The 26,113-nt window shown below is 38.4% G+C and overlaps 1 protein-coding gene across 1 annotated transcript in view; it reads right to left on the bottom strand.

Annotated features, from left to right (window-relative positions):
• SYN2 (synapsin II) overlaps positions 1–24,034 on the bottom strand; it is a 186,827-nt gene extending 162,793 nt beyond the window's left edge. Inside the window, exon 1 of the mRNA XM_054838018.1 lies at positions 22,930–24,034. Within this exon, the coding sequence (XP_054693993.1) occupies positions 22,930–23,303 (374 nt within the window). The 5' untranslated portion in view covers positions 23,304–24,034. The remainder of the gene's footprint in view (positions 1–22,929) is intronic.
• Between the last annotated feature and the right edge of the window lie 2,079 nt (positions 24,035–26,113).

The following is a 26,113-nucleotide window of genomic DNA, read 5'->3' as shown; positions in this document are numbered from 1 at the left end:
AGAGCAAAACATGTGGAAGCTATATGGTTTTACCATAACATTTAATTGTGCACACCAGTCACAGAAGCTAATCACAAAGGGAGCAGGATACAAAACTGTCACAGTGTACAAATACACAATTACATTATATCATTCATATATATATATATAAAAAATCTTTTTAACTGAATAAAAATAATAAAAACCTCACTTCCTGACAGATATCACATTGTATTACTTTCAATATCAAAAAGTGTCACACCTTAGATAGCCCTGTGTGGTGAGTCACAAAACACTGGTTGAAGTCTTAGTGCCAAAGTGGCAGTTCTCCTAATGTTAATGGTATAAACTTGCATTTTTCCTCTAACGAATATAATCCGCAACGTTGAAAGAAATGGTTCAGTTGAGGTAGAAGGCTTCTTGATGGGAACACAGACAAATTAAACAGAACAGAATGTTCAACAAGTTGTCTTCATTACTCACAGGATTTAAAGCAATTTCCATGACCAAATAAGATTTTGTTTAATTTATAGATCAGTACTTCTTCCCAGAGATTTTGAGAATGCTCCTGAGGTCACTATCTGGCACTATTAGATATAGCATAGAATTACGCTAAAGGGCTTAATGCACAAAATGTTAATTTTATTACAATTAAAATATTTAAAAGGCTACGTTTGCACACTTTACTTGCAGAAATTTCCAAAGATTCTGCAAGATTTATAAGCAAATAGAATCTAAAGTAAAGCTTAAATCCTTGACAATTTTTTTTATTAAGTTTTTGTTCCTTTCTTTCTATAAAACAATTTAAATATAAAAGTCATCTTATATAAATAATTTTGACTCAGATAAGACAGCCTGTTATTCAACATGTGGTACAGATTCTTTATTTTGCAAACAGCAAACATATTATAAACATGGACATAATTTGCTCAAAATGCTTTTCAATAACGCCAATACCCATAACATAGCTCAATTACATAAGAATAAGCTTTGAAATTGTTACCAGATACAGCGTAGTGGGTGACACATCATGCAAAACTTTTCTTATTGCAGAATTTGGAAAGAGAAAAACCAAATCCTGAAATTTTAAATATGCATTTTAAAATGTAAAGTCTTATGAAAAATTTAGCAAAAAAACTTGGTTTACTCAGCAAGATAATTTTGCCAAATTAAAAACCTGGATGCCACTTAGAAAAGTAAAAAAACCTACAAAATTACCAAATCTGAAGAAAATAATAAAAAAAAAAGATACAAGTGCAAAACTAAAAGATACACTGCAAGAATTGAAAGACGACTAGAGGTTCATGTCTCCAACACTTTCAGTCAGTAGACAGCAGGTAATTTCTTAATGCCTGCCCTTCTGAAATAAAACTAAATAAATCTGTGATTATTCAATCCAAAATTACTCTCTGCAACCCATATTTTAACATTGTTGCTGCTACTCACAGGAACTAAATCTAAAATACTACTCTTTCTGGTAGCAATAAAACATTCACTAAAATTGTTTGCTGCCACTTTTTTATCTAAAACGGACCCAGAAATCAAAAGCATCATCTTACAAGTCGGCTGAACCTGTCTCAATAATTTCCCAAGAAAATTTATCTGGAATCAAAGTTGCTTATAAATATCCTGGCCAATTCTTTCATAGTTTCACATCTTGCATCTGTACATGTGCACATACATCCAAAACATTTCCTAAGAGCAACTGACTGAGGAAAACTATTTTACAATCAGCTCAGATCCCATTGATTAATCACTTAAATTAGAAAAGGGTATGAAGCATGGGGAATTTTCTGTTTGTTTTGCCAAGGAAGCTTATAAAGAAGAGCAAGAATAATTTGTTAGATAACATTTAAACACGTGTATAGAACACAAACTAAAGCTGTAATCTTTTAAGTCTTTCAGAATCTCAGTCTAAGCTTCCCAAAACATCTTCCCAACTGACACTTTTTTTTAAATAAAGCCTATCAGATTAGTATCATCTTGAAAACAAAGATCTTTGCTGCATGCCTGTTTTCTACAAAACATTGTTTAAAATGTGTATACCATCAAGATGTTTTCAAAACATTGTAATCACCCTTATAATTTACAAGAATTCAATGAAGAAACAAAGTTCTGAGAGTTAAAAAAGCTGTCCAGTGAGTTTAGTGAGAAGGAGCATTTTTATAAAGTAACAACTGATCAGGTATTAGAAAATTTTTAAATCAAAAAAGGTAGTCTTGCTTTAATCTGCTAGGCGTGGATACAACTTCAAACAGGAGCATTAGGAAAAGCTGATCCACAGCTACCTGACATACTGCACGGATATAAAGCAGGAAATTGGGACGTTGCCTGTACATAATTTTTCCAAAGTTTGTATTGAACTTGGGTAAAATATTTTGTCAGTGGCATTTGACTTAGGCATTGGACTTCCACAGTGGTCAATTCTACCCAATGAAATGCTAATACTCATTAGAAAAACCACAAGATTTGCAGAGTTAGACACGTATGGTAAAGCTGCAATACATGGACCGTGGCAATAGATCCCCTGAAAGATTCTGAATGGATGAGAACGAGTGTGCGCACACACACATCCTCAGGGATTTCCAAACAGCAGGACACAAGTCAGTAAATAATTTCAATTTTTGTCATTCTATCTATATGTGGTCTGTCATATAATTTAGTTCTAAACTTTAAAACCCCCAAACACTAGAACAGAAAACCAAGAATCAATTCAAGAAGAACTAATAGCTGCCATACTATGTAATACAAGTACTATGCAGTACAAGTACATTTTTCCTCTTCACGTCATTTTGACTGACACAGCAATGCAGAGCCTGGACAGTGTGTAACATTCGCTATGTCTTCCCAAAAACACAAGCAATCTTTCTCAATTCTCTGCTTTTCACCTCCTGAAGGTTCTGACAGTTATCCATCACCTTTGGCTTTTTAAAGAAAAATAGTTTCAGTAAAACATCTGATAGCTTTTAAGATATTATAAGATATTTTAGCAGGAAAAAAGTTTAATTTTTGTTCTACTGATTTCTTCTGAATAAAAAAAAAAATCCCTGCTGAAAAATGCAGATACACTTCACCCTGGAAATATGATAAATTCGTAGTGTTTACAGAGGATAAAGATGTCCCGGTACTCACATTAAAGATTTAACTGTTTTATTTATACATTTTTCCACCTTTCTCACTAAATCTGCTTTATTCTACAAATGTGCTTTCTTTAAAACAACAACCTTACATCTCTTGTACACATACAGAAAAGACTCTCCTATACACATCATCCTTGTGTCAAAAAGAAGCTATTAATCTGCTGTATGGAACCAGAGAACATGCGTGGGTGTAAGAAAAATGTCTGTAGGCACTAACAGAAGGGAAGGCTACAGAGATTACTGCAGCGTAACCACCCACAGACATCTTATCAGAAAAGAGCAGCAGCTGAGTCATGGTGCTGACTTCCACCCAGAGAGGGATTTTCTCTAAGCTGAGATACATTTCTGTGACGATTAATTTTTCATTTTCAAAGGATTGAATTTCCAGCATTTTGAGGTTAATTTAGGAATTTATAAAAGCACACCCTTATTCCCATTTGAATGGTTAATGCTACCTTTCCCTTTTCCCCCCCAGTATCTCTAGGAAAACTTTTGCTGAAATCCAAGGATGAAATAAAATACATTTTCATTTAAAAAAAAAAAAAAAAAAATAATCATCGGTGGAAACTTCCAGGTCCATTAATTTAATACAAACAATTGTATTTATTTAAAATACAAATTATTTGCCTTGTACTCAAGTTGTTTTGTTTCGGTTTGGGGTTTTTTTGTGGTTTTTTGTTTTTGTTTTTCTTTTATATAGTACAAATATGCACATTGTTCTATTAATCACAAAATCTTTAACAGTCCTGGAAATTCAGAAGAGCGATCCAAACTCCAAACTTTTTACAATATAATTGCTTGCAATAGAAGCCGCTACTTTAAAAAACATATTGCAAATCTGTTCCAGTTGTTTGCTACAATAGAAAAAGTTTAGTCTTTACTCTCCGTCAACTGTCAGGAGGTCAATGCCACCTTTCCTGCACCATTTTTCAAATTATAAGGAAAGTGAGAGGAAAAAAACCATCCAAAGGCAAGGTTCAGAATTGCAGGAATTATATCATCACCATCAAATAATAAAATTATTTTTTAAAAGTCAAATGAACAAAATATACTCTTTGCTACCCAAATACCTTTAATAGTTCAACATGGTTAACATATGGAATGCAAGACTGAAGCCTCATTATAATTACTTAGCTTAGTAAATTCTATGTTAGTATTTACATATTTAATTCTAACTTTGCTAGACTCCTGTGGGGATAAATAAGCTTTGCTACTCATTCTAGAAGTGTTTAAAAAGCAACAAAGAAATAATGGTAAATAATAATTCAATGCAGAAAGCGTCCTTTTTGTTTATTTTGAATTCCGCTGCTTTGTACAATGTCACTATATTCCGCAAATACATAATCTAACAAAAATAAGCTACGGCAAGTCAATCGTAGTGCATATACAGGAAGTTAAAGCAGCATTTAAAAATACTAGTTATTTTATTTTTACAATATTCTTAATAGAATATAAAACATGCATTCCTAGATCTTGGAATAAACAGAGTGAAATTTAGAATTTTTTAATTACTGTAGATTACAAATCCTTCATTTTTCTACATTCCCCAGTATTACTCTGCTTTACAATAGCTTACATTATTTTTTTTAAATTTTATTACTATTACTGAGTGAAAGTTACCAGTCCTCCTCCCTTCAAACAAAGCTACGATACATGCTCCGTGATACGCTAGGATAAAAAGATATGGCCACAGAACACAGAAGCAGAAATAAAATGCCATTATGGCACAGGGAAGTGCACAGAGACTGGCTTTAAGCTATCTGAGCATCAACACCTGAGCAGGACTCAGGACCTTAATTGTGCCCCATGCTGCAGTTGCTGATTTCCAGTCCAGCTAATCCTCTATGGTTTCTACTCAAGTGAGCCAAATTGATGCTAGCATATGTTTATCTGAACTATATCATTCCCTCTGTATGTACATCTTAGGGAAATGTGGCTCAATTTTTCAGGTATCTCTGACTAGATTTAAGTCCATATGCTTTATTCTAACAGGATAATTTTTCATTGCTAAATTTAAAAATTCTGAAACTTCAGGAAGATCCCTACATCTCATCACCAAAAACATTCCTGATTTGTCAGAAAACTAAAAAAAAAAAAAAGGACAATATGGGGTTACCTGCAATTTCTGTATTTATTACAAATATGAAGTTGCTGTGTTTCTAAGTAATTTCCTGGGTCAATACCTGACCAACGGCTATAATTATCATCTGTATCAACTCTGCTCATCCTTGCAGAACTGAAGCCTTAACTCAAAGCTGTCCAACTCACAATTTCACCCTACTCCTGAATTATTTTGTAATTTCTAATGCTGTGTCCTATAAATCAAGCAAACACCAGTAACAAATAACTGGTTCAGAAAAGCCCTGCCATTTTTTAAAAAGGTGAATAACCTGTTCACTACGTTCTGCAGTCTGCCATGAGGGTTTGCTTCTCTAATAATTCTTGGTCTTAACAGCAAAACATATTAAGCTGCTTACGAGTGTTATTACTTCTTGCACATGATTCTCTCCTTAATCACAATCAGGAGTCGGATGAAAAATTTGAGATTATTAATGTACATTCCATCTCCATGAGTATCCTGCAATATACTTTAAAAATTCAGTACTTGCTCAATCTGATTTCTCAAAAGCTGAACTGTTGAAATGCTAAAAACGTACAAAAGGGCATGGAAAATCAGAAGAAGTTGATGCGAATTTCAAACACTCCTATGAAAATATAGTTTAAATATTCTTCCAGTTGTACTTGCAAGTCACTAGATAACAGACTAGAATGTTAGATATTACAGTAATTTCTGTATAGTGCTATTCAAGCACTATATTGGGGTAAAGGGGAACATGAACATGAGTCAATAATAGATTCTTATGGATAAATATTCTAATGAAATATAAGCACTAGTACTTCTAACTTTCTTTGATGAAGTTTGTTAAAGAAGCTATTTTCACACAGACAGCAAGAGCACAAGGAGAGAATTTTGAACTATGACAACCTAAACACCAGTGATACTGTAGTTTAGATACATAGCAAAAAGATAATCTATTTAGGTATAGAATGTGTTTCAACTTATCAATGATGCATTGAGTATATCAATAACTAGTCATGAGAATTTTTAAATCCATTATTACAGCCTGACAAAGGCCAATTTATTCTAGCTCATGCAGCAAATTAGCTACATGCCCTTTACAACAAGCTGAGTACTTCTAATCACTAAGAGCTGACAACTAAAAGAAAAAAAACACTCTATGTAAGACTGGGAGAGAGGAAGGGATGAGGAGGGGAAAGCAAAAACAATCCCTCAAGGAACGTGTATTAGGGAAAACTTTGCTCAGTTAAAAATGTACATATCAAAATGAATTGAGGGAGCAAAGCGATCAGAGCAAACAGCTTATAGCCGTTCAGAGTGCTCAGTTTCCATTTTCTTGTGTCTTTTTGGCCTAACCATCATTTGTATTAATAATGCTATTCATAATAGGCTCTTGGAACACTACAGAAATAAAAAAATATAATCACCATTAATCCAATAAAAATAAATTCCAGCAAACTGACCCATCAATGGCTAAGTAACAAACAAATTGCAGGTCTCATTCATTTGATGCATTTTTTTTTTTTCAAAAAAAGTGCTACTATTATAAACAGAGATGTACAATTTCTCAAAGTGAAAAAGGTGTAAGTCAAACACAGATTTATCCCACTAAAATACTGCAGAGAGGAGCTGAATATTTGTAAAACAATACCTGCATTAGCTACGTAGATATTTTATTTACAACACCAAGCTGTGTGGTGTGGTCAACATGCTGGAGGGACAGGATGCCATCCAGTGGGCCAGACTGAACCTCATGAAGTTCAACAAGGCCAAGTACAATGTCCTGCACATGGGTCGGGGCAGTCCCAAGCACAGCTCCAGGCTGGGCAGAGAATGGATTGAGAGCAGCCCTCAGGAGAAGGGCTTGGGAGTGTTGGGGGACGAGAAGCTCAACATGAGCCGGCAATGTGCGCTCGCAGCCCAGAAAGCCAACTGTGTCCTGGGCTGCATCACCAGCAGCGTGACCAGCAGGTCGAGGGAGGGGATTCTGCCCCTCTGCTTCACTCTCCTGAGACACACCCCCCCCCCCCCAGTACTGCATCCAGCTCGGGGGTCCCCAGGACAAGACGGACATGGAGCTGTTAGAGCAAGTCCAGAGGAGGCCACCAAGATGCTCAGAGAGCTGGAGCACCTCTGCTATGGAGACAGGCTGAGAGAGTTGGGGTTGTTCAGCCTGGGGAAGAGAAGGCTCCAGCAAGACCTTACGGCACCTTCCAGTCCCTGAAGGGGCTCCAGGAAAGCTGGAGAGGGACTGGTGACAAGGGCAGGGAGTGACAGGACAAGGGGGAATGGCCTGAAGCTGAAGGAGGGGAGATCTAGAGGAGATCTGAGGAAGAAATTCTTCCCTGTGAGGGAACTGGTGAGGCCCTGGCACAGGTTGCCCAGAGCAGCTGTGGCTGCCCCTGGCTCCCTGGCAGTGTTCAAGGCCAGGCTGGACAGGGCTTTGGGCAACGTAGTCTAGTTGGCAGGGAGCTGGAACTAGATGGGCTTTGAGGTCCCTTCCAAACTAAACCAGTCTGTGATTCTATGCTTTAGAAGTCAGAAAGGCACTTCTGAGAAAATGTGTTTGAACAATGGCAAGTATTTCATTTGTTGGCAATTATTTTAAATATGCGCTAAGAATTCTGTCACTTTTCATTCTATGATGAAAAAGTCTACACTAAATTTTCCATTAACTTCCAACTTTTTCATACGAGGACTCAGGAAATAAAGGAAGGTGAGCAGGAAAAGAATTTCCTAACTGAAAATTCCCAATGGACTCTGACTTTCACATCCTTATGTGTATTGTTCTGAAAGGTAACAGACACCACAGTTGATTGCTAATGGCGTGTGGGAAGTGAAACTGTAACAAATGTCAGAATGATCATCGGAACAGAGCTGTCCCCAGCCACAGAGCTATGCTGCAACAACACTTTATTGACTTCTGTAAATTTTGTCTAGTAATACTTTTATTTGCTTAAAAGAGCTTCCGAATTTTTTTTGAGGCATTTACCTTAGTTTGTAGCTTACACTAGAAATTTATAACCAGCATGTCATAATTTTTTCCATTTGAAATAAAAGATGAAAAATTAAAGTCAGGAATAAACCTTTCAGAAAAATCACCTAATCCCTAAGAAGCAGTCTGAAATAGTTCCTTCTAAAAGTAGCAACTAGTAAAAATTTCAAGACTAACCACACCACACTATTTCTCCCAAACATCATTGCTAGCACATGCAGATACTTAACTGCTCACGTGGGAAAATTGCAAGAGTAAATAATCAGTAATTATGACAGTACATGCCTAATTACTATTTTATATCTTTCATTGTAACTTGCAAGCCTCCAAGGTAATTTCATGCTAAATATTCACTTTGGGTTTCAACATAGGGGTCAGATAAGAAGTGGTTAATAAAGACAATTACATGAAAAACACAGATACTTTGATTTTTCCTCTTCATCCTTTCCAAACAATTTCAATAATACTTTCGTTTGAAACAAAAGCAAGTTCTGACATTCTTATTAAATAAAAATTTCAACTTTCAAATAGTTCAAGAAGTTTGCTCATTTTTTTTAACACAGTTAAGCTAAATGACTGCACACTGACCTCAAAATGTATTTAGCAATATTAGTGGAGACAGCTGACAAAGAGAATTGTAAAAGACAGTAACTATGCATCATTTTATCTCAGTTTAATTTCAGTCTGAACAGAAAAAAAGCTATTCCATTTGAATAGAATAAAAGGACCAACATAGGCAAGCCCTGTGTACTGGCACCTAAAAAGAATTTTTGACAGTGTATGAAAGATGATTGCATATTTATAATTTTAACTATCTGATCAAAACTGTTTCTAATCAATTTATTTTCCGTTTACATACTTAAAGAACTGCTACTAGCCTTACAGTCATGGATTTTTACCTTGAGTTTTCAGGCAATGTTTCAGACAAAACAAGGATTTGTCCTCGTTATGCAGAACAGTTTCATGCCTTGGACAGCTCTTTCAGAAAAATATCCCCGGTTTACTGCAGAGAGACACATGCATATGTACATATCTTCACACACGTGTACATTGAGCCCTCTCTTCTTGGTGCACAAAATGAAATTCATTTTGTATGCTAACTTGATTATCAGTTACAATACACTACTCAAACATAGACACAGCAGAGATGTTGACTTTGATCAACCATGCATTATAACAAGCTGCTTTTGCTGATTAACATCATTTACTTTGATTTATATATTACACATAATCCTATTTTCCACCACAAAAGTTATTTGCTAAAGTCCCCAAACTGAAAACATTCTCTTCTCACGAAGGGTGTCTACATCTAAAGAATTTCTAAATCATCTATCAAAAAACCTAGTCTAAAATACAGGATAATTTAAGAAATACAAAAATCCACTTTCTACTCTTGCAATACTTTGTCAAAATAGAAAGTTTTGAAGAATCCTATTAGTAAATCAAAAATTCTGAGGTGTACACATTTCAGCATACAGTAAGCATACTGACTTTAAAAATTCTCTTTTGCTTACTCAACTTTTCCTTTTTGCTTTTATTATTTTTTATAACAACTTTATATATTCTAAAACTATTAGCTATGGTAACAGGATGACAACAATATCTAACTCACTGCCTGTCCAAGCTACAGATTTTAAAAGACAACTGTATCTTTTCAATGACCCAGCATGAAAAGTTGATGTTTACTTGTTCTGATAATAAGACAAAATCATATATGAAGACTTCACTATTTGTTATTCTTCCCTTTTCTGTGCAACCTCAGTATCTGCAAAAGCGCTATGACAAACCTGCAAGCAAAATAATCCAGTGCAGAGATCTTGTGTACCGCTAACTGGTTGAACTATTGATCCTCAATTCAGCATCTAGACAGACTGCCAAAAAAGGTGACAGTGTCACTTTCTGAGATCTGGCTCTACACTTACTACAATCTGGAATAAGATCGCTCATCTATCACTTTATAACTTCATATGCATGGGCATAAATACATTGAGTATTATATAAACAATAATCTTGTGGTCACAATTAGATATTGCAGATAACATTAAGATACAATATTAGAAGATCTCAGTTATTCTGAGCAAAAATCCTAGCACTGACAAATACGTTAAGGTTGAAATTCTTTGAATTCTTCATCAAATAATTGGGATAAGGCCAGTAAAAGCGTTTTTTTAAAAAAATTATTTAACATTTATAAACATCATTGCCTTAGGTAGAAGCTGACACAAGTACAAACAACCCAGATAACATATTTGAAAAATTATGGCACTCTCTTTTAGAATTACTGTTTGCCCCTTGAAAATAACTGCTTTCTCAATATCAGTTAGGTTTGCTTCCCTTCAAACACTCATTTGAAAATTCACGAACTGGAAATGAGCATTTAAATGAAGTAACATGTGCTTTAAATCTTACACTAGTGTTTGTTAAGCAGTTATATGCACAAAGTCTTCAAACCATCTTGACTGACAGATAGCAGTTTGCCATATGTTTTTTCAAAGGCTGAAACCAATACTGGAATTCTGTTCCACAGAAAGCATCATAAATGCATTGTTCTAAGTCATCCAAATAAGCAGTGACTAACAAATGCTCAGGAAAAAGCCGACGTTAGCCCAACAACAACAACCTACCTCAAACCAGCAAACCAGAAAATAGCGATTTAATTACGCTGTTACAACGTAAAATCACACACAGCCTGGATTTCAGAATAATGGTACCTGGCGTGTTTATTCTACATCAACAGCTTTCCAGAGTGATGCTCTTTAAATATACGGACATTATCACCAAGGGACCTGGACGATTCATCTGCAAAAGCAATCACACCAAAACATCTCATTTTACTCTGAAACCTACTTGGAATCTGATATGTCATCAATGCACCACCTAACAGCCAAGGATTTGGGGATCTCAAATGTGTTCTTATAATGGGTCACACTATTCAGGAGAAACAAACAACCAAAAACCCCCAAAACTTCATCAGCTGCCTAACTTCTTGGAAAGGACTTCTAACAAACAAAACCCTAGACAACCACTGCAAGACTTCAATTGATAAGACCGCTATGAGATACTCACCAACCTGAAAAGAACAGATCTGCAGTCTGCTTCTACCCACACATTTCATGAACAAAGACCAATCCAGTGGAAGTTTTTTTTAACAGAACTAATGTAAACCTTAATACACAGTAATTATACTTTATATCAGTGTCTCTCGACTCCTCCAAAGTATTACTACTGCCAAGAAAATTAACCTTCCTCTCTTCTATGTTGAATTGCTGCTAATTCATACCAGACATTTCCTCCTTAGTAAAAGAATGAATCAGCACTAAATTCTAGAACATGTGTACAACAAAAAGAATTCAGGTAGAGCACAACCTCATACAAAATACTGAATAGCTAAATCCCATGCCTTCCATCATTACCACCCATACAAGAGATTCTCCACGTGACCTGTCTTCAAAACAGCTGAGTGGCTTTCCAGTGGCACAAACAGCCTCCTTTTATTCCAGTGCAACCCAATAGCACCAGAGCAACAAAACTACAACCACAGAAGTATTCTGTAGCCGGACAAAAATTCCCACAAATTCTTCTTTTTTTAAAAAAATTGTACATACAGATACATATATGCACACATACACACAAATACACCCTTCATAATGCTACCACACTACTACTAAAGCAACACCTTGCTATTAAGAGTAATGCCTGCCTATTTAAACCTCATCCCAAATACTTAAAACATTCTTTTATTCTAAAATTGTAAAAGTGCTACCATAGACACTACTGTCATTTATTAACATTGCACGCAACACTTTTATGAGACTCAGGAAAATTAATTTTGGTTATTGCTTCAAAGACAGAGGTCTCATAAAAGAAATCTTTTTCCAAATTAAAAATATTCCTGTGACTTATTTACCTCGACCAGTAGATGGCTAAGACAACAACTACTCAGCAAAGCAAGTTCTGTAGTCGCAGCACATAATGTGATCACGTTGCCACTCAGTGGAATCTGACTTATTTATTGTGGTTTATGACAAAAATTTTTTATTGCCCTTCCAGAATCCCAGATCTGAGATGATGGCTTTTCTACTATTAACCATTTTTTGGTCCCACAAAGGAAAGAAACCTTTGAAATTTTTTTACAGCTCTCTCAGTGATGGACCATGATAAAATGTGCATATATATGGAAAGCTTTCACTGGAAATGCTCTTCAAAGCAAAATAAATCATTGAAGCAAACTAAGAGGTAGTGAAATGGTGGTGAATCTTCCTCTTTGGAACCATCCTGGTTTCTTTAAACTAAATGTGAGGCTTACGAGACTGTGACTGATCTCATATTGGAGTTTAATCTACAAAATCTGTATTGTTTCAGTAGAATTATAATCAGTTTTTATTAGTAAGAAATCAGAATTACTAAACAAGAAACAAGGTTAAACAGAACAAAACTGAAGTTAGACGCAGAGATATGTAAACAAATACAACAAAAAGGTCATGTTGCTACCTTGTTTTTAAGCTAGAGCTCAGCACCAATTTTTTTTTTCCTTTTGGAATTCACTTTAAATCAGAAAACTAAGACAAGAGGCATTTTAACTTCTGCTTTTTTTCCCCAGGCTTGTTTTTATCCCCCACATACACTCACCCCTGGTTTCTCCTGTGAGAAGTCAGTATTATCACAACAAAAGATCTCAGCATCTGCCACAATGATCATCAGAAACTGTTAAGAGTGTAACTCAGCGGATTTCAGCCCCTACAAACCAGGTGATTCAGCAAAAAAGTGAATGTTTCCTAAACAGCGAGTATTAGATTTGCAAGGTCAAAATGAAGAGATAAAGGCACTTCTTGCACGAAAGAACCGCTTGATTTTCAGGTATGCTTTGAAATAGTATTTAAACTTGCACTCAGTTCTGAAACACCTGGTCAAAAGTTACTGGAATGAAGATACTTTTGACTCCTAAAGACAGGGACACATCCACACACAAATACAACTTGGGTTTCATTACTAGCTCTGCCACAAGCTTTGTCTTTTCCACACTCACCTTCTCAAACACCAAAGTAATTACCTGCGGGAGCTTTCCAATAAGCAGCATACACTGTTGGTGTATGACTGTTAATATTCAATTTGAAATTACATAAAAGCATGCTCCCCTATTCTAATGCCTATTTAACAAAGAAACACGTGCTGCATACAATACAAGACTAATTAGCTTAAATCAGAAATACAGAAGCTTAAAGGTTACTATTGCAATAAAGATGCATCGGCAGTCTGTCAGAGAGTGCCCAACTTGACACCAAAGCACAAACTGGCTCCAGAGGACACAGTACAGCATTAAAACCAAGACTCCAGTCAGCCTCTGCTGTGTCCTTGTCCTGCTGCTGTTCACAATGTGTCAATGCACTTCTCAAAAATGCATTACACATTATTTTGTTACTATATTTCTTAATGAGTTTTATAACTTTTCTTCATGTTGAGCAGTGGAAACAACTTCCTCTTACAGTTTTAAATATTCATGAGGAAACTGCACCTATTACATCTTTAAAGACAAAATTCTGGATTTTTATCTGTTCTTTGTGAGACTCTAATGCTTATTCACTCACAGTTTATTTCTGTAAAGACAAGGTTTTAAAAAATTGGTTTTTAGGGCAGGAAATTACAGCAAATGTTTTCATTAGAAGTCCATATCATTTTAGTTTAATCTATTTCTCTGTAATATATTTATAAGAATATTTTAATATGGTATAACCTGCAAATAGAAACAATTTATTAATCTATTAGTTTGTATCAAATCATTTTATGTGGGTGCTTTAGAACAGAATTAAGATATTTAAAAGATTTTATCTGAGGCTGTGATAATATTTCTTAATCACCTGATAAAAATTCAAATAAATGCATGTATTTAAAAGGATTTTTTCAATAACTCCTCCTAGCAATCAGTGTATAAAATAAACACCAATATCCAACTGGGATACAAGACTATAGAGATCAAACGGTAAATCAAGCAAGGTCAAACATGGAACAGTCATTACAAAAAGCTAAAGATTTTAATGGTTGGACCAAAACTGCCTTTTGTAACAACTTCTGGCACCTGATGGGCTGATGGCGGCATGTGGTGGTTTTGTTCTCCGTATCTACGGCGGGCGGGGGGGGCCAAAAAACAGGTGATCACACTTAATTAGACACCAACCATCCCAGAGTTTGGGGGTTTTTAATGAAAACAGGGAAAGTACATGTATGCCTCTGCCTCTATCTGCACGAGCTGGAACCAAGTCCCTGATTTCCACCGAGGGATGAAAGAGCTTCTATTCTCCTGCCCCTACCCTAAGAGCACAGTAACTTACAAAAAAATGGGCTGAGACCAAGCCAGCACAGGCGTTCAGATGTGAAAACAATGAAGCAAACATTGCTCACGCTCCTTCCCAGCTGCACTTAAGCAACAATATTGTGACCTCTCATGTGTCTTCTACTTTCTTCAATCACAGATACAAAGCAAGAAGGATAACTGCAGCATGCAGAAAAAAAAGGTTTTTCAAAACCTGGAGTTCCATGTTCTTCAGCACTGTCTCCTGGACGAATCCATTAATTACATGAATCCAGCCAACATTCGCAATTCAAAAAGGAGTACAGTAAGCAGGCACGTAATGGCAGCCCTGATCAGCTATGTCACCCTGCCAGCTTGCTTGCTGAGGGCACCCACAATCACAGCACAAGCCCTAGACATCCCACCTATTGCCTGACACGGCTGAAGCAAAACCCACCCAGCCTTAGCTACAGCTGAGGCCCAACCCTGTTCTGCTTTAAACAGCACAGGTCTGTAGGAAAACCAGAAGCAGCCTCTTTAAATTGAAGATTCAGTGTCTTCTGAATTAAACATTTCTATCCCTTTTGCTTGCAAATATATAAACGAGGATTTGACCTTAGTAACCAACTTTTTGTTAGGAATCAGTTTTGTAAGAAGAGTTCATTAACATTTCTGTTTTGGCCAGGTAGGGACACACTTGTGGTGAAAGTGGGTACTGTAAAACGGACAAAGTCTTTGCACTTTTTGGAAAAGTTTAAACTAGTCTTCAGTTCATGCTACCATGAATACTCTTCATTACTCTCCTCCAGCTGGCTGTCTAAAAGCACACTAGCTTTCCTCGGAGAAGTCAAGTTTGACTCAGCACAGATAAAACCGTTTAATTAGCAAAAGCAGCAGTGCAATCAAGCAAGCATTTTGCATTCTAGACCAAGGTATGACGCTGTCCCCTGACTCCTGACGTCTGTAAAGTCTTATCACCTCATTACACATTTTTTTTCACTCCACAAGGTAAGTAGCCTCATCCTTGGAAGCACTATCATTATTCCAGGTAACATTTACCTTGTAATTTATTTTTTCACTTTTTGCCATATACAACATAGCTTTCTTTGCCAATTTACTCTTTTCCATTCTTTGCAACTTTTCCACCTACTTGTAATTACCCTTTGCTGCTGTGTTCATCCCACCAGGTCTAGAATCCTTCCATAGAGGTGCTATATCCAGATCTGACCGCCTGTGCTTGTTGTTCTCTTCTTCAGACACAAGTTTATACTCAAACACATATTTTTCACTAAAGTCTTACCACATTTTTAAATGCAGATTGCAGTGTATCTTAATGTATAAAAATCGAAATCATCAATTTATTATATTAAAAACAGATTTCTGCAGTTTAGAGCATCCACAATGGCTACGCTGGCTGAAGAGCTACAGGTGATAAAATGATGTGATTTTGCATATGAATATTTTTGTAGGTGACTATCGCATGGTACTATTAAGAACTGGGTACTAAAAATGCATACAGCGAAATCACGACTTTAAGAATACATTGATACTGTGAGAATATTTAGCATCAATCTTTCGGAGAAACAGGGTTTCAGCAAAAGTGTGTACAGTTTTGCAGTGTCCTAGTGTTTACAGAATGGCAAATAACATCCATTTAAAGCAAGTACAGTTCAAAATACATTAAGTCCTCTAGACATACTTTTCAAGACAAACAAGAAGACATCTAATAATATAATTTTTAATAACCTTTTGTTTCATACTGTTCCTATTTCAACAGATTACAATTTGTTACTGGCAAATCATTATCAAATTCTGTATAGTTTGTAAGCAGAATTTCTTATTTTACTTGGGTCTAAAGTCTATAAAGCAATTTATTATTGCTTTTATCTCTCACTTCAGTCTTGTTACTTTGAAATATACCTACCTAAACCCCATTATTTCCTTGCCAATTTTCCCATTCCTTTCTATTAAGGCAAACTTTAGAAGAAAACAGTGGCAAAAATCTTTATTAGTATTACCTATTTGACTAAACATGTTACTATAGGTTTCATTAAGCTTCAGAGAAGCTTCTGTGGTCTTTTCAGAGATAATGTAGGAAAAAAAAAAAAAAAAAAAAGAAAAAGAGATTCACCCAGATTCTGAGGACATAGGACAGGGATGGGACGGGGGATGACACCACGTAGAATCTGTCCAAATTTGCAGTCAGCATCTCATATACACAAAGTTGCCTAAAATAACATCAGAGCATTTATGAGCTTGTTTAGATAGAGCAATACACAGAGTATGGAGGACAAAGCGTTTTCCACTAAAAGCTTTTATTTTTTTAAAATATCTAGTCAAAAAGGTAATCTCTATCAGGTACTGTGTTTTGCTATTTATACTAATATAGCCAAGTATTACACGACAGAACTATAGATCAACAGAAAAAAACAGCAATTTTTTCTTAGACCACCTTCAAGTACTAGCACACATATCGTGCAGTGCAGAACAGTATCAGCCTGCCATTTCAGATACAGACATGAAATACAACTTGCATGAGATTGCTGTATGCTACAAATTCAGATTCGTTAGCACGTTACGTTACATACTACAGTTAGTTCAGCTGCATGTCCTTGTTCCCAAGTTCTTGCGCAGACTTGTTCTTTGTCCATTTTTTAAAAATTGAGTGACACGGCTCAATGATAATACTTCCACCCCTTCAGAAAAACACATTCAGTTGCTCGCACCTGATGAGGAGACAGTTCAAAATAAACTTTACCTTGCTTTGCAGAAACTCACGTTGTTTCATCTGTGTGCCAGAGTGTATCCTCCCAGCCAGCAGAGAGATGTGTTGCTTATGCTCATGGCAGCCCCTGCTTATGTCTGCATCTCTCCTTTAATTATGTTGCTATCTTGATTGCAAAAATGGAGAGCCCTTAATGCAGAGTTGAAAACCGTAGCATGTGCTGGGAAGTAGTACTGATGTGATTACCTGGTTGTAAGAACCTGCCTAAGCACATATTGTCTTCATGTAAAATCTGGTTGCCAGCTCCAGCTTGGAATACTAGGAACTCAGTCCAAAGGCCAACTAGAATTAGACTGCAACACAGCAAATTTTTTTTAAGATTCAGATGAAACTTCTCACAAAGATAATTTTAAAATGTGAAGTGTTCATATGAGCCAAAAATTAGAGAGAAACCAAAGTAAAATCTTTACCACTCTTGCCCAGTTTCAGGGATCTTAAGGAACCTGTTGCCTCCTTCAAAGATTACAGTGTTATAACAAATGCAAGGTTATTTCTCCTTTAATATTAGAAGCTTCTTGTTGCAAAAGGCACAGCAGTTCTTAATTACCGTTTTAAATTAATAGAAGTATCTTATTATATGTCTTTTCTTCCTATATAGATTGATAAGATTACCTTTTCCTTACACTCATTGCCTGAAGGCACATATCTACATTTGGTCACTCTTAAAATCTTAGACCTTTCTAACCTTGACTTGCTTGCCAGAACTTCTCACCTTCAGCCCCTAAATGAGTGCCAAGGGATCCTTTCAATCCTCCCCCTGTGCAATCACTACTAGTTCCACCTTTGCCTATGCCCTGCGTTTCCCTACTCGCTTTATATTGTGGCTTTATGCTTTGTACTAGTAGGAGGGTGCTTTGCAATGCCCGGAGGCTGGCAAGAACATGGCCCTTCTAGGCAGTGTCATCCCCAAGGACTAGAGAGAGCTCTGGCAAAGCAGTTGCCCTCATTTATGCATTACTAAAATCTAAGTGACACCTTCTAAAATCGGAAAACTTGCTAACTGAAGACTTATACTGAATGCAATAAAAACTGCCCTTACTAAATCAATGTGTTACTATAAAATGAGATAAACTAGAATTCCAGTTCAACTGTAGTTAGGAAATACTAATTAGTTAAGCACAATTGAACCATCCCTACTGAACAAAAAAATGGCAATGAATTTTCATTGTAGTATGCAAGTTGTTTGGTAGTTACCCCTACATAAAACAACCGCACATTTATTTTTAATTGAAACTGTTTTCTACTTTCTAGTAAATGCAAAAAAACCCCAATCAAAAACCCCATTCTGCTCACTTCAGTAAATTTCTGTATCATAAACCAGTGTTTTTCTGCACTGTGACACTAGTGTTCATATTAAAAACATTTATGATGAGCAATGCTTGCCCATAAATGACTCAGTAATTTTAAACCAGAAAGTTTGCTCTTCATATAGCATTTGTCCCAGCCATTTCGAAATTATCTTTTGGACCTATCACAAGATGACTAACTACTAAGACAGTAAACAGTACAAGAAATGCATAATTCTCTGGGGGAAAAAAAAAGGTAGATACTTATAACAACATTTGTGCTTAAAAAATACAGGAACATAAATTTCCAACTTGATTCTTTTTATAGTTTCATTGCTACTGCCAATGAGTCTTATAGTCAAGCTTTAGAGCGCAAGACAGACTAAGTAATAATTAGTTTTCAATACTGAAACAGCTTTCTAAATATTACACATAAGCTTTTAATAAAGCTAATAATCTATATACACAGTGTTTTGGCACCTTGCCATTGATGCATGGCCTCTAATCAATTGCTTGTTCAGCATTGAATATTCCGTACATTTTGTATACAGAACAAAATGGTTGTTTCCTGAGGAAATTAAATACATTTAAAAATAAACTTATCTAGCTGAAAATTTTGCACACTTAATGCAGACAAGTAGCTAGGAAAGGAGAATTAAAAGGTTAAGCAAGCTGCCTAAGTTCTAATTTAGCTCTGTTACTAGCCTCTTGGATGACCTTGAACAAGTTGTTTTACTTCTCAGTTTCCTCCATTTGTAAAGATATCAACAGAGACACCTAAAGCTGTAAAACAATCACTGAAATCTATTACATAAAATCATTATTAAACCTAACAAGTAGTTCTTGACGCTTTCCCCTCCCCAACTGATCCATGAAACATCTGTGAATCAGACACTTTTCTACTGCATCTTTAAATACTTCATAAGGTTCTCAACTAGATGTGCTAACGCAGAAAAGGATTTTGGACATCAGTGAAGATATTGAAAATGTCTGTTCAGTGTGCAGCTGCAGATGAAAAGAACATGACATTAAAATGCATAAAGACTAGGCCAGAAAATAAAATTAGCTTTTCCAATGCCTTTATATAAATTAATAGTACTGTTCATTTGAAGGAGCGTTTGCATTACAGGTCATCCCTTCTTTACGGTGATACTCTGGAGTGACAGAAGGTTTCAAAGATAATTGGTGAAAGTGATCGTTATTTGCTTTCACCTTTGGACCGACAGATCATTTATTGCATAAAGTGACTAGGAGAAAGCATTCTATGAGAACCAGAACCAACGAAGACCGCTTGTCATAGATTTGTCTCTGACAGTTGACTACAAGCTTTAGTCTGCTTCCATTTTTTTCCTTCACTTGGCACTGAGGCATGCATAAAGCTCCTAGCTGATAGAAAGTCCTTGGTATCAGCTCATTTTGCAGTCCCACCTTTAGTAGAGGCCCTTAGAGGGGTGTCTCATCTACGTAGCTGCAAGTTTCCAAAGAACCTGTAGGAAAAGAATTATCTTTCACAGGTCTAACACATCTTCGATTGTTACTGGAGAAAGGGGAGGATGGTTTCACACTATGTCTGCATTTGCTCTCTTTCCTTAAGAAGTCAGCTAATATAACATGGTAAAAATATACAAATTAGTAAAGATAAGTTAATGCTCCCATTTTTCCCTGATTCTATGCCATAAAGAAACTGAAAAGGACAATTGCAAAACTTGTAATAGGACAAACTTCTTAAGGCAAGAAAATGATAAAAGTCATTGAGATCAAGATTAAAAACCACAAGCAACAATTGAGCATTAATATATGTAGAATATCCCATATGATTACACTAATGACAATAATAATGTTGAGTTACTAAATCTCAGATTTCAAGTGTGAGTCAATCTCTGAGAGAAATATTAGAAACAAAATATCGTTTTGATGCTAGAGGGAAGAGGCAATATCCTTTGCTGACAGAAGAAGGTGCTTAATGCTTCCTCTGACCCTTGCTATAAAGATACTGAATTAGTAGGATTTCAGTGTGATCCAGACTGAAATTCTGTTATTTCTATTGAAACTGCAATCCAAAAGCAATATATACATTTTCAATCTGACAAACACAGCTCAAAACATTACAAAAAACAAACGCCCAGCATATGATCTTCCTCTCAGGATTAACATAAATCAACTGAAATTGTCTCTTAGGAGGCTGCGTGAGATTTATTCGGTACTGTTTTTCTTATTATTGACAGGGTTTGGTTAGTGTATCACATGACAGCAGCTCTACATACCTCATCTTGCTAAACTGTACGTCAATGCATCATACCAGGCAGGGCAGCTAGTGTGCTGGCCATCGGACCACTGAAAATCATCTCTGGCAGTTCCAATCTTTCAACGTGGGGGTTTTTTTCCAAGTTATCATACATATTTCATTTTAGCCCATACAGTCAAATTTTATAGCAGTTCAATACATGTCAATATGGACATCCATACTTCCAAAGGTACAGAACAAACTTTTGTGCATGTATTATCAGAATACACATGTATATATTTTTAAAAATTTATTTTAAAATCTTAAGTGACAAAATTATTAGCTTTTTGGAGGGGAAAGAGCCAGTACAACAACAAACTGTTCTTTCTAGAACTACTACATATCCACATCATATACTATGAGGAATGAAAAAAAAAAAAAGAAAAAGCAAAAGCAAGCAGGCACGAGTAATCTTGCGTATATTTGCGACTACATCTAGTCTCCAACATGGAATGCTGTTGGTAGCATTCACCACGCAGAGGTTTAAAAGCTTTGCTATTGCCGACAGATTGTGCTAATTTTGGGTGTATTTATCAAGTACGTAAAACATGCCATGTTTATAATGCAGAGGATGGCTTCAGCAGATATAGAAAAATTCCACCAAAAACAAACTTTATGAACATATACAGTTATTTAATTTACCAAGCAAAAATCTGTGCACCATAGAATATTAAATAAATAGATGTATCTGCAAGGCAGTGAGCAGTGTCCATGGATGCATCTCCATGACGTAGGTACAGAGGCTGTCTTAGTCTGGCAGATACAACAACCTTATTTTTAAAAAAAAAAAAAAAAATCCACAAAACCAAACACAGAAGAAAAACAACCAAAAATGTAACAGGTAACATTATCTTAACATTAATAACACATGTGCTATAGATAAAAGCTTACATTTTTGTTTCAAGTATTTTATTAAAGTACCATTTTAAAGCAAATTGTATTAAATCCTAGAACTGTATGAGTCCATCTAGACAGCAAGGCTATAAATTTGAGAAGCTGACAATAAAATCAAAACCCCACAATCCCTTAGTGAATGATGTCAGTGTTATAAAAACATACTTGTTTTACTCAGTATTATTTTAGGGCACTATTAAGACCTTATATACTGTAATTAGCAACAGCAAATGAGACGATTCACCGCTTGACGTGCAAACACACATTATAGGGAAACAAGTTACTGAACGGTTAGTAGGTATACGTCCTTCCTACAAAACACAGCATCCACCAGAGTCATTCGTGATAAACAGGTCTGAAAAAGCTATAACCTCTCCTACTGGTAGCAGCCAGGCACAGGAAGAAATGAGTTGACGTACAAGTTTTATGTTTTGTAAATCCCACATTTTTTAATGGTGATAGTGGAAGCAAAACACCCACCCCAAACAAACCCTGCAAAGTTAATTAATGTAATCGCACAAATTCACAGGGCTAAGGTAAAACTGAGGGCTGGTCCTCGATATCCTGAAGGACCTTCACCCAAACACGCATTTTAGACGTTGCAACAGAAGCGCCGGGATCTGCGTGAAAACAAGTCCGCTCATAAATATGAACAAACACACGTAACGCTACAACCACACGCAGTTCAGAACAGATATTCGTGCCTAAGACACTCAAATCCTACCTGCACCTACGCATAAGTTCTTTATTACGCTAACGAACACAGGATGTTTTTTTCAGGGCGGTAAATACATTTTATTTAGCGTTTTGATGGAAAACGGCTTCCATTCCTAGTCAGGTGCTGCAGGGTTTGCTGGTTTTTGCTCCATCTTCCAGTCCGTAACGCTTCGCTTCAGCCCCGCGGCTGCCGCCTCAGCGAGGCCGGGCGGCGGGGAGGCATTGCCCATTGCCCGGCGGCCCTCCCGCCGCCTGCCCCGGCCCCAGCCCGCCGCGGAGCCTCACACCGCCCGCCCCGGGGCCCGAGGCGCGCCTCGCCGCCCCCAGGTGAGCCCACATCTGCCGGGAAAGGGAGACCGGCCGCTGAGGGGGCACGGGGCCCGCGGGGGAAAGGGACCGCAGCGTGAGGGAGGGGAAGGACGAAGGAAGGAAGGAGAAGGAGGAGGGCGCAGGGGGGGCATGCAGAGGCGCGGGGGCACTTACCAGTCCGTGTGCGGCTCGTCGATGACCAGGAGCAGCTTGAACTTTCTGCCGGCGACCGAGGAAACGGCGGAGGAGGGATCCACCAGACCGGCCGAGGCCGCCGTCTGCTTCACGGCGTTGGAAAGGGAGCTGAAGAAGCTGCTGCCCGTTGACTGCTGCTGCTGCGGCGGCGGCGGCTGCTGCTGCTGGGGGGGCGCCGACTGCGGCGGCTGCCGGCGCTCCGCCGCCGGGGAGGCAGAGGCAGGGGCCGAGGAAGCGGGGGGAGGCGGCGGCGGCTGCTGCGGCTCCGGCCGCTGCAGGTCGGTCATGTAGCCATTGGGCAGGTTGGCGATGAAGCTGCTGTCCGAGAGCCTGCGCCGCAGAAAGTTCATCATCTGGCCGGGCGAGAGAAAGGCGAGGCTCTGGCGAGGAGCGGGAGGAGGGCGCGGAGCCGGGCGGGAGGGCGGCGGGCGCCGCGGCGGGCTCTGCGATCCGCAGGCGGGCTCGGTCGCAGCCTCACTGCCGGCCGGGGCGGGAGGCGCTGCCTTCACCTCAGCGGCGCGGACAGCGGCGCCTCGCGCGCGCCTGCCGCTCCCGCCCGGCTCTAGGTGGCAGCCGCGCGCGGCGCCGCGCGAGGACGAGGAGAGCAGCGGCCGCGCCGCGCACGCGGAGCCTCGCTCCCGCCGAGCCTCGCTCCCGCCCCGCCCGGCGGAACAGCGGCGCCCGGGGCCGCCCGGCGCGGCGGTGGTCGCGGCGGGAGCGTCGTTTCTAAGCGAAAAGCCCGCAGTCCCGCGTCCCCCGGCAGCGCTGAGCCACCGCGGGGTGGGTAACGGCGCGCTGTAAGCGTCGAGGGCAGCTGCGGGTGGCACCGGCACCAGGGAGCCCCAGGAGTCAGGGGAGGAGGTGCGCGGTCCTTAGCGCCCGTTACGAGCACGAAGTTTTAGTTGTGGCCCTCATTCGTCAACACATAGCGCGGGCGTGGAAGGGCAGCCTCAGCGCGGAGCTAGTTACGGCTGCGAGCGATGCTCATCAGCGCAACGGTGGCGTTGCCATGAAGTTGAAGACCATTGCCGGGAGCGGCCCTGTAGCGGCTCCGATCGCTCTGCTAGGAACGGCAGCAATCTCAGGCCCCCCCGCCCCGCACGGCCCGTTCCAACCCGGGAACCCTCTGTGCCGCTGCGAGGGAGCAACGGCGGGCACCGGCATCGCCGCCCGGACAGCCCTCGGAACGCTAATGCAGCCTTGTCTAATAAACAGTGGTGGTGCGTGGTTCTAAGGGTTGGGTTTTTAATTAAAAAAACCCTGAAACAGTTTAGCGAAGGTGAAGTGCTGCGTATCATCAGGTAATTTTACGTTGCCAAGGAGAATTAGGGGTGCGTTTTCATGTCTTAAAAGCTGTGGGCTTTAAGAGCAATTTGAATTTGCTTTCCCCTGAGTTTTGGGATAATCACTATGTGTTTTGACATAAAACTCATACTCAGCCTTTATTGTATGACATAAGCATTTATCCAAGGTACACATAATCGCAAACCATTTTGCAATTGATCTTTGCAGGCCATGCTGCATCTAACAGGTGCTCTGAGATTACACGCGGTAAATTCACGCAGCAGTTTCTTGTAGAGATTCGATAAAGCTTTCCCGATGCTAACACTTTCACAGTTTAAAGTTTGCATGTTCAAAGGTAGAACTGCATAGGATTCTTTAATGAATCACTGAATTTAGAAAGTCACATATGTCATGACAGAAAATTAAATCCAATATCGAGGCTGTTGGAAGATGCTTACTTTTTTAACACCAAAGACAAACTGGGGGCAAACGTTCACTCTGCCAAGCCATAATATAGGCCACCTACAGATACAGCTTTTGCGTTAAGGGCACAGCAGACTTAAAACAGGGAAGAATCCTGGGCTGTGACTGCAGTTAGAATGTCTCGTCACTTCACCAACCCATGGCTTGTGCTGCCAGAGAAGTTGTGGATCTGCACTTACATCTAGATAAATTTAGGTCTAGCGTGATCTAGAGAGAATAATCTTCTCTCAGTAGCGTTAAGATATCTCGGGGCTATTCGTATATCTAAAAAGCTTGTACGTAAGTGCAGTAACACAAGTCATCTACAACACGGGACACAAGTTACTTGCAGACAGAGGTAGAATATTGCACTTTGCCATGGCAAGTGCACAGGTATTATTTCTGCATGTGTAATATCAGTAAAGATGATAAAAATCACAAATCTGAGGCATATGCTTGAATAATTGCATCAGCAATCTCCCCCCTTCTCATCTAAAAAGCAGGAGGCCAGCATAAAGAAAAAAGGACTGTTTATACTTTCCAAAATATGCAGTTTTATACAATACAAACTGTTTCATCCTCCCAGTAAAGAGATTACTGAAAAAACATTTTTAACCAGTCCGATACTGAAAAATTATATTTAGATATTTTTTCAAGTTACCATTCTAGATTGAAGGGTGACTGTATAAACTTGCCCCCCTTTGGACAGACCGCTTCCTATACATACACAGAACCCGCTTATTTTACTGACGGAAGTCAGTCGATCATCCAGAGCAGGATGAACTGTCTTACATTTTGCTGCACATATTAACAAAAGTATTACCCAGGTCTCTATTACAAGGCTGAAATCTGTCTTCAGTGTCAGCTGTGCTCTGTGTTATGAAGGAAATACACAGAGCAAATGGAAATGATAGAGAGCAATTTGACTGTCAGGATCCATTACTATAAAACGAAATAAAAAGTGATTAAACAGAGTGGGGTTGGGCTGCTCAAATTTCAGTGATGTAAGATCTATCCTTGTTAACATATTTGTGTGGAAAACTTGTTTTCTGATTGATGAAAGCCGACTCCTAGCCGTAGTACTTTCTCGTATATTCTCAGTCCAGCCAAACAATTATTACTTTAAGATTATGCAGACTGATTCTAATTGTAATCATGGCCAGCAGACTCTGGTACAGCTGCTCTTTGAATGCACCGTCTCTTCTATATGAGCATCTCAGAAATTCATACTTGGGGTTTTTGTGGGGTTGGGATTTTTTACCTCTTTACATTACCACTATGCTGACTAAAATTTTTAAAAATACCAATCATCCTCAAATGCCAGACTTCAGAGGTTTGGTTTTCTTTTTAGACATTCCATAGTGTATTGTAACAACCTTATAAATCCAAAACTGCACTAAGGCAGCTGAATTTGGCC

The sequence above is a fragment of the Grus americana genome, chromosome 11 (genome assembly GCF_028858705.1).
Source record: "Grus americana isolate bGruAme1 chromosome 11, bGruAme1.mat, whole genome shotgun sequence".
Classification (NCBI taxonomy): domain Eukaryota; kingdom Metazoa; phylum Chordata; class Aves; order Gruiformes; family Gruidae; genus Grus; species Grus americana.
The sequence above is the reverse complement of the archived record's forward strand: the minus strand, read 5'-3'. Positions and strand labels throughout refer to the sequence as shown.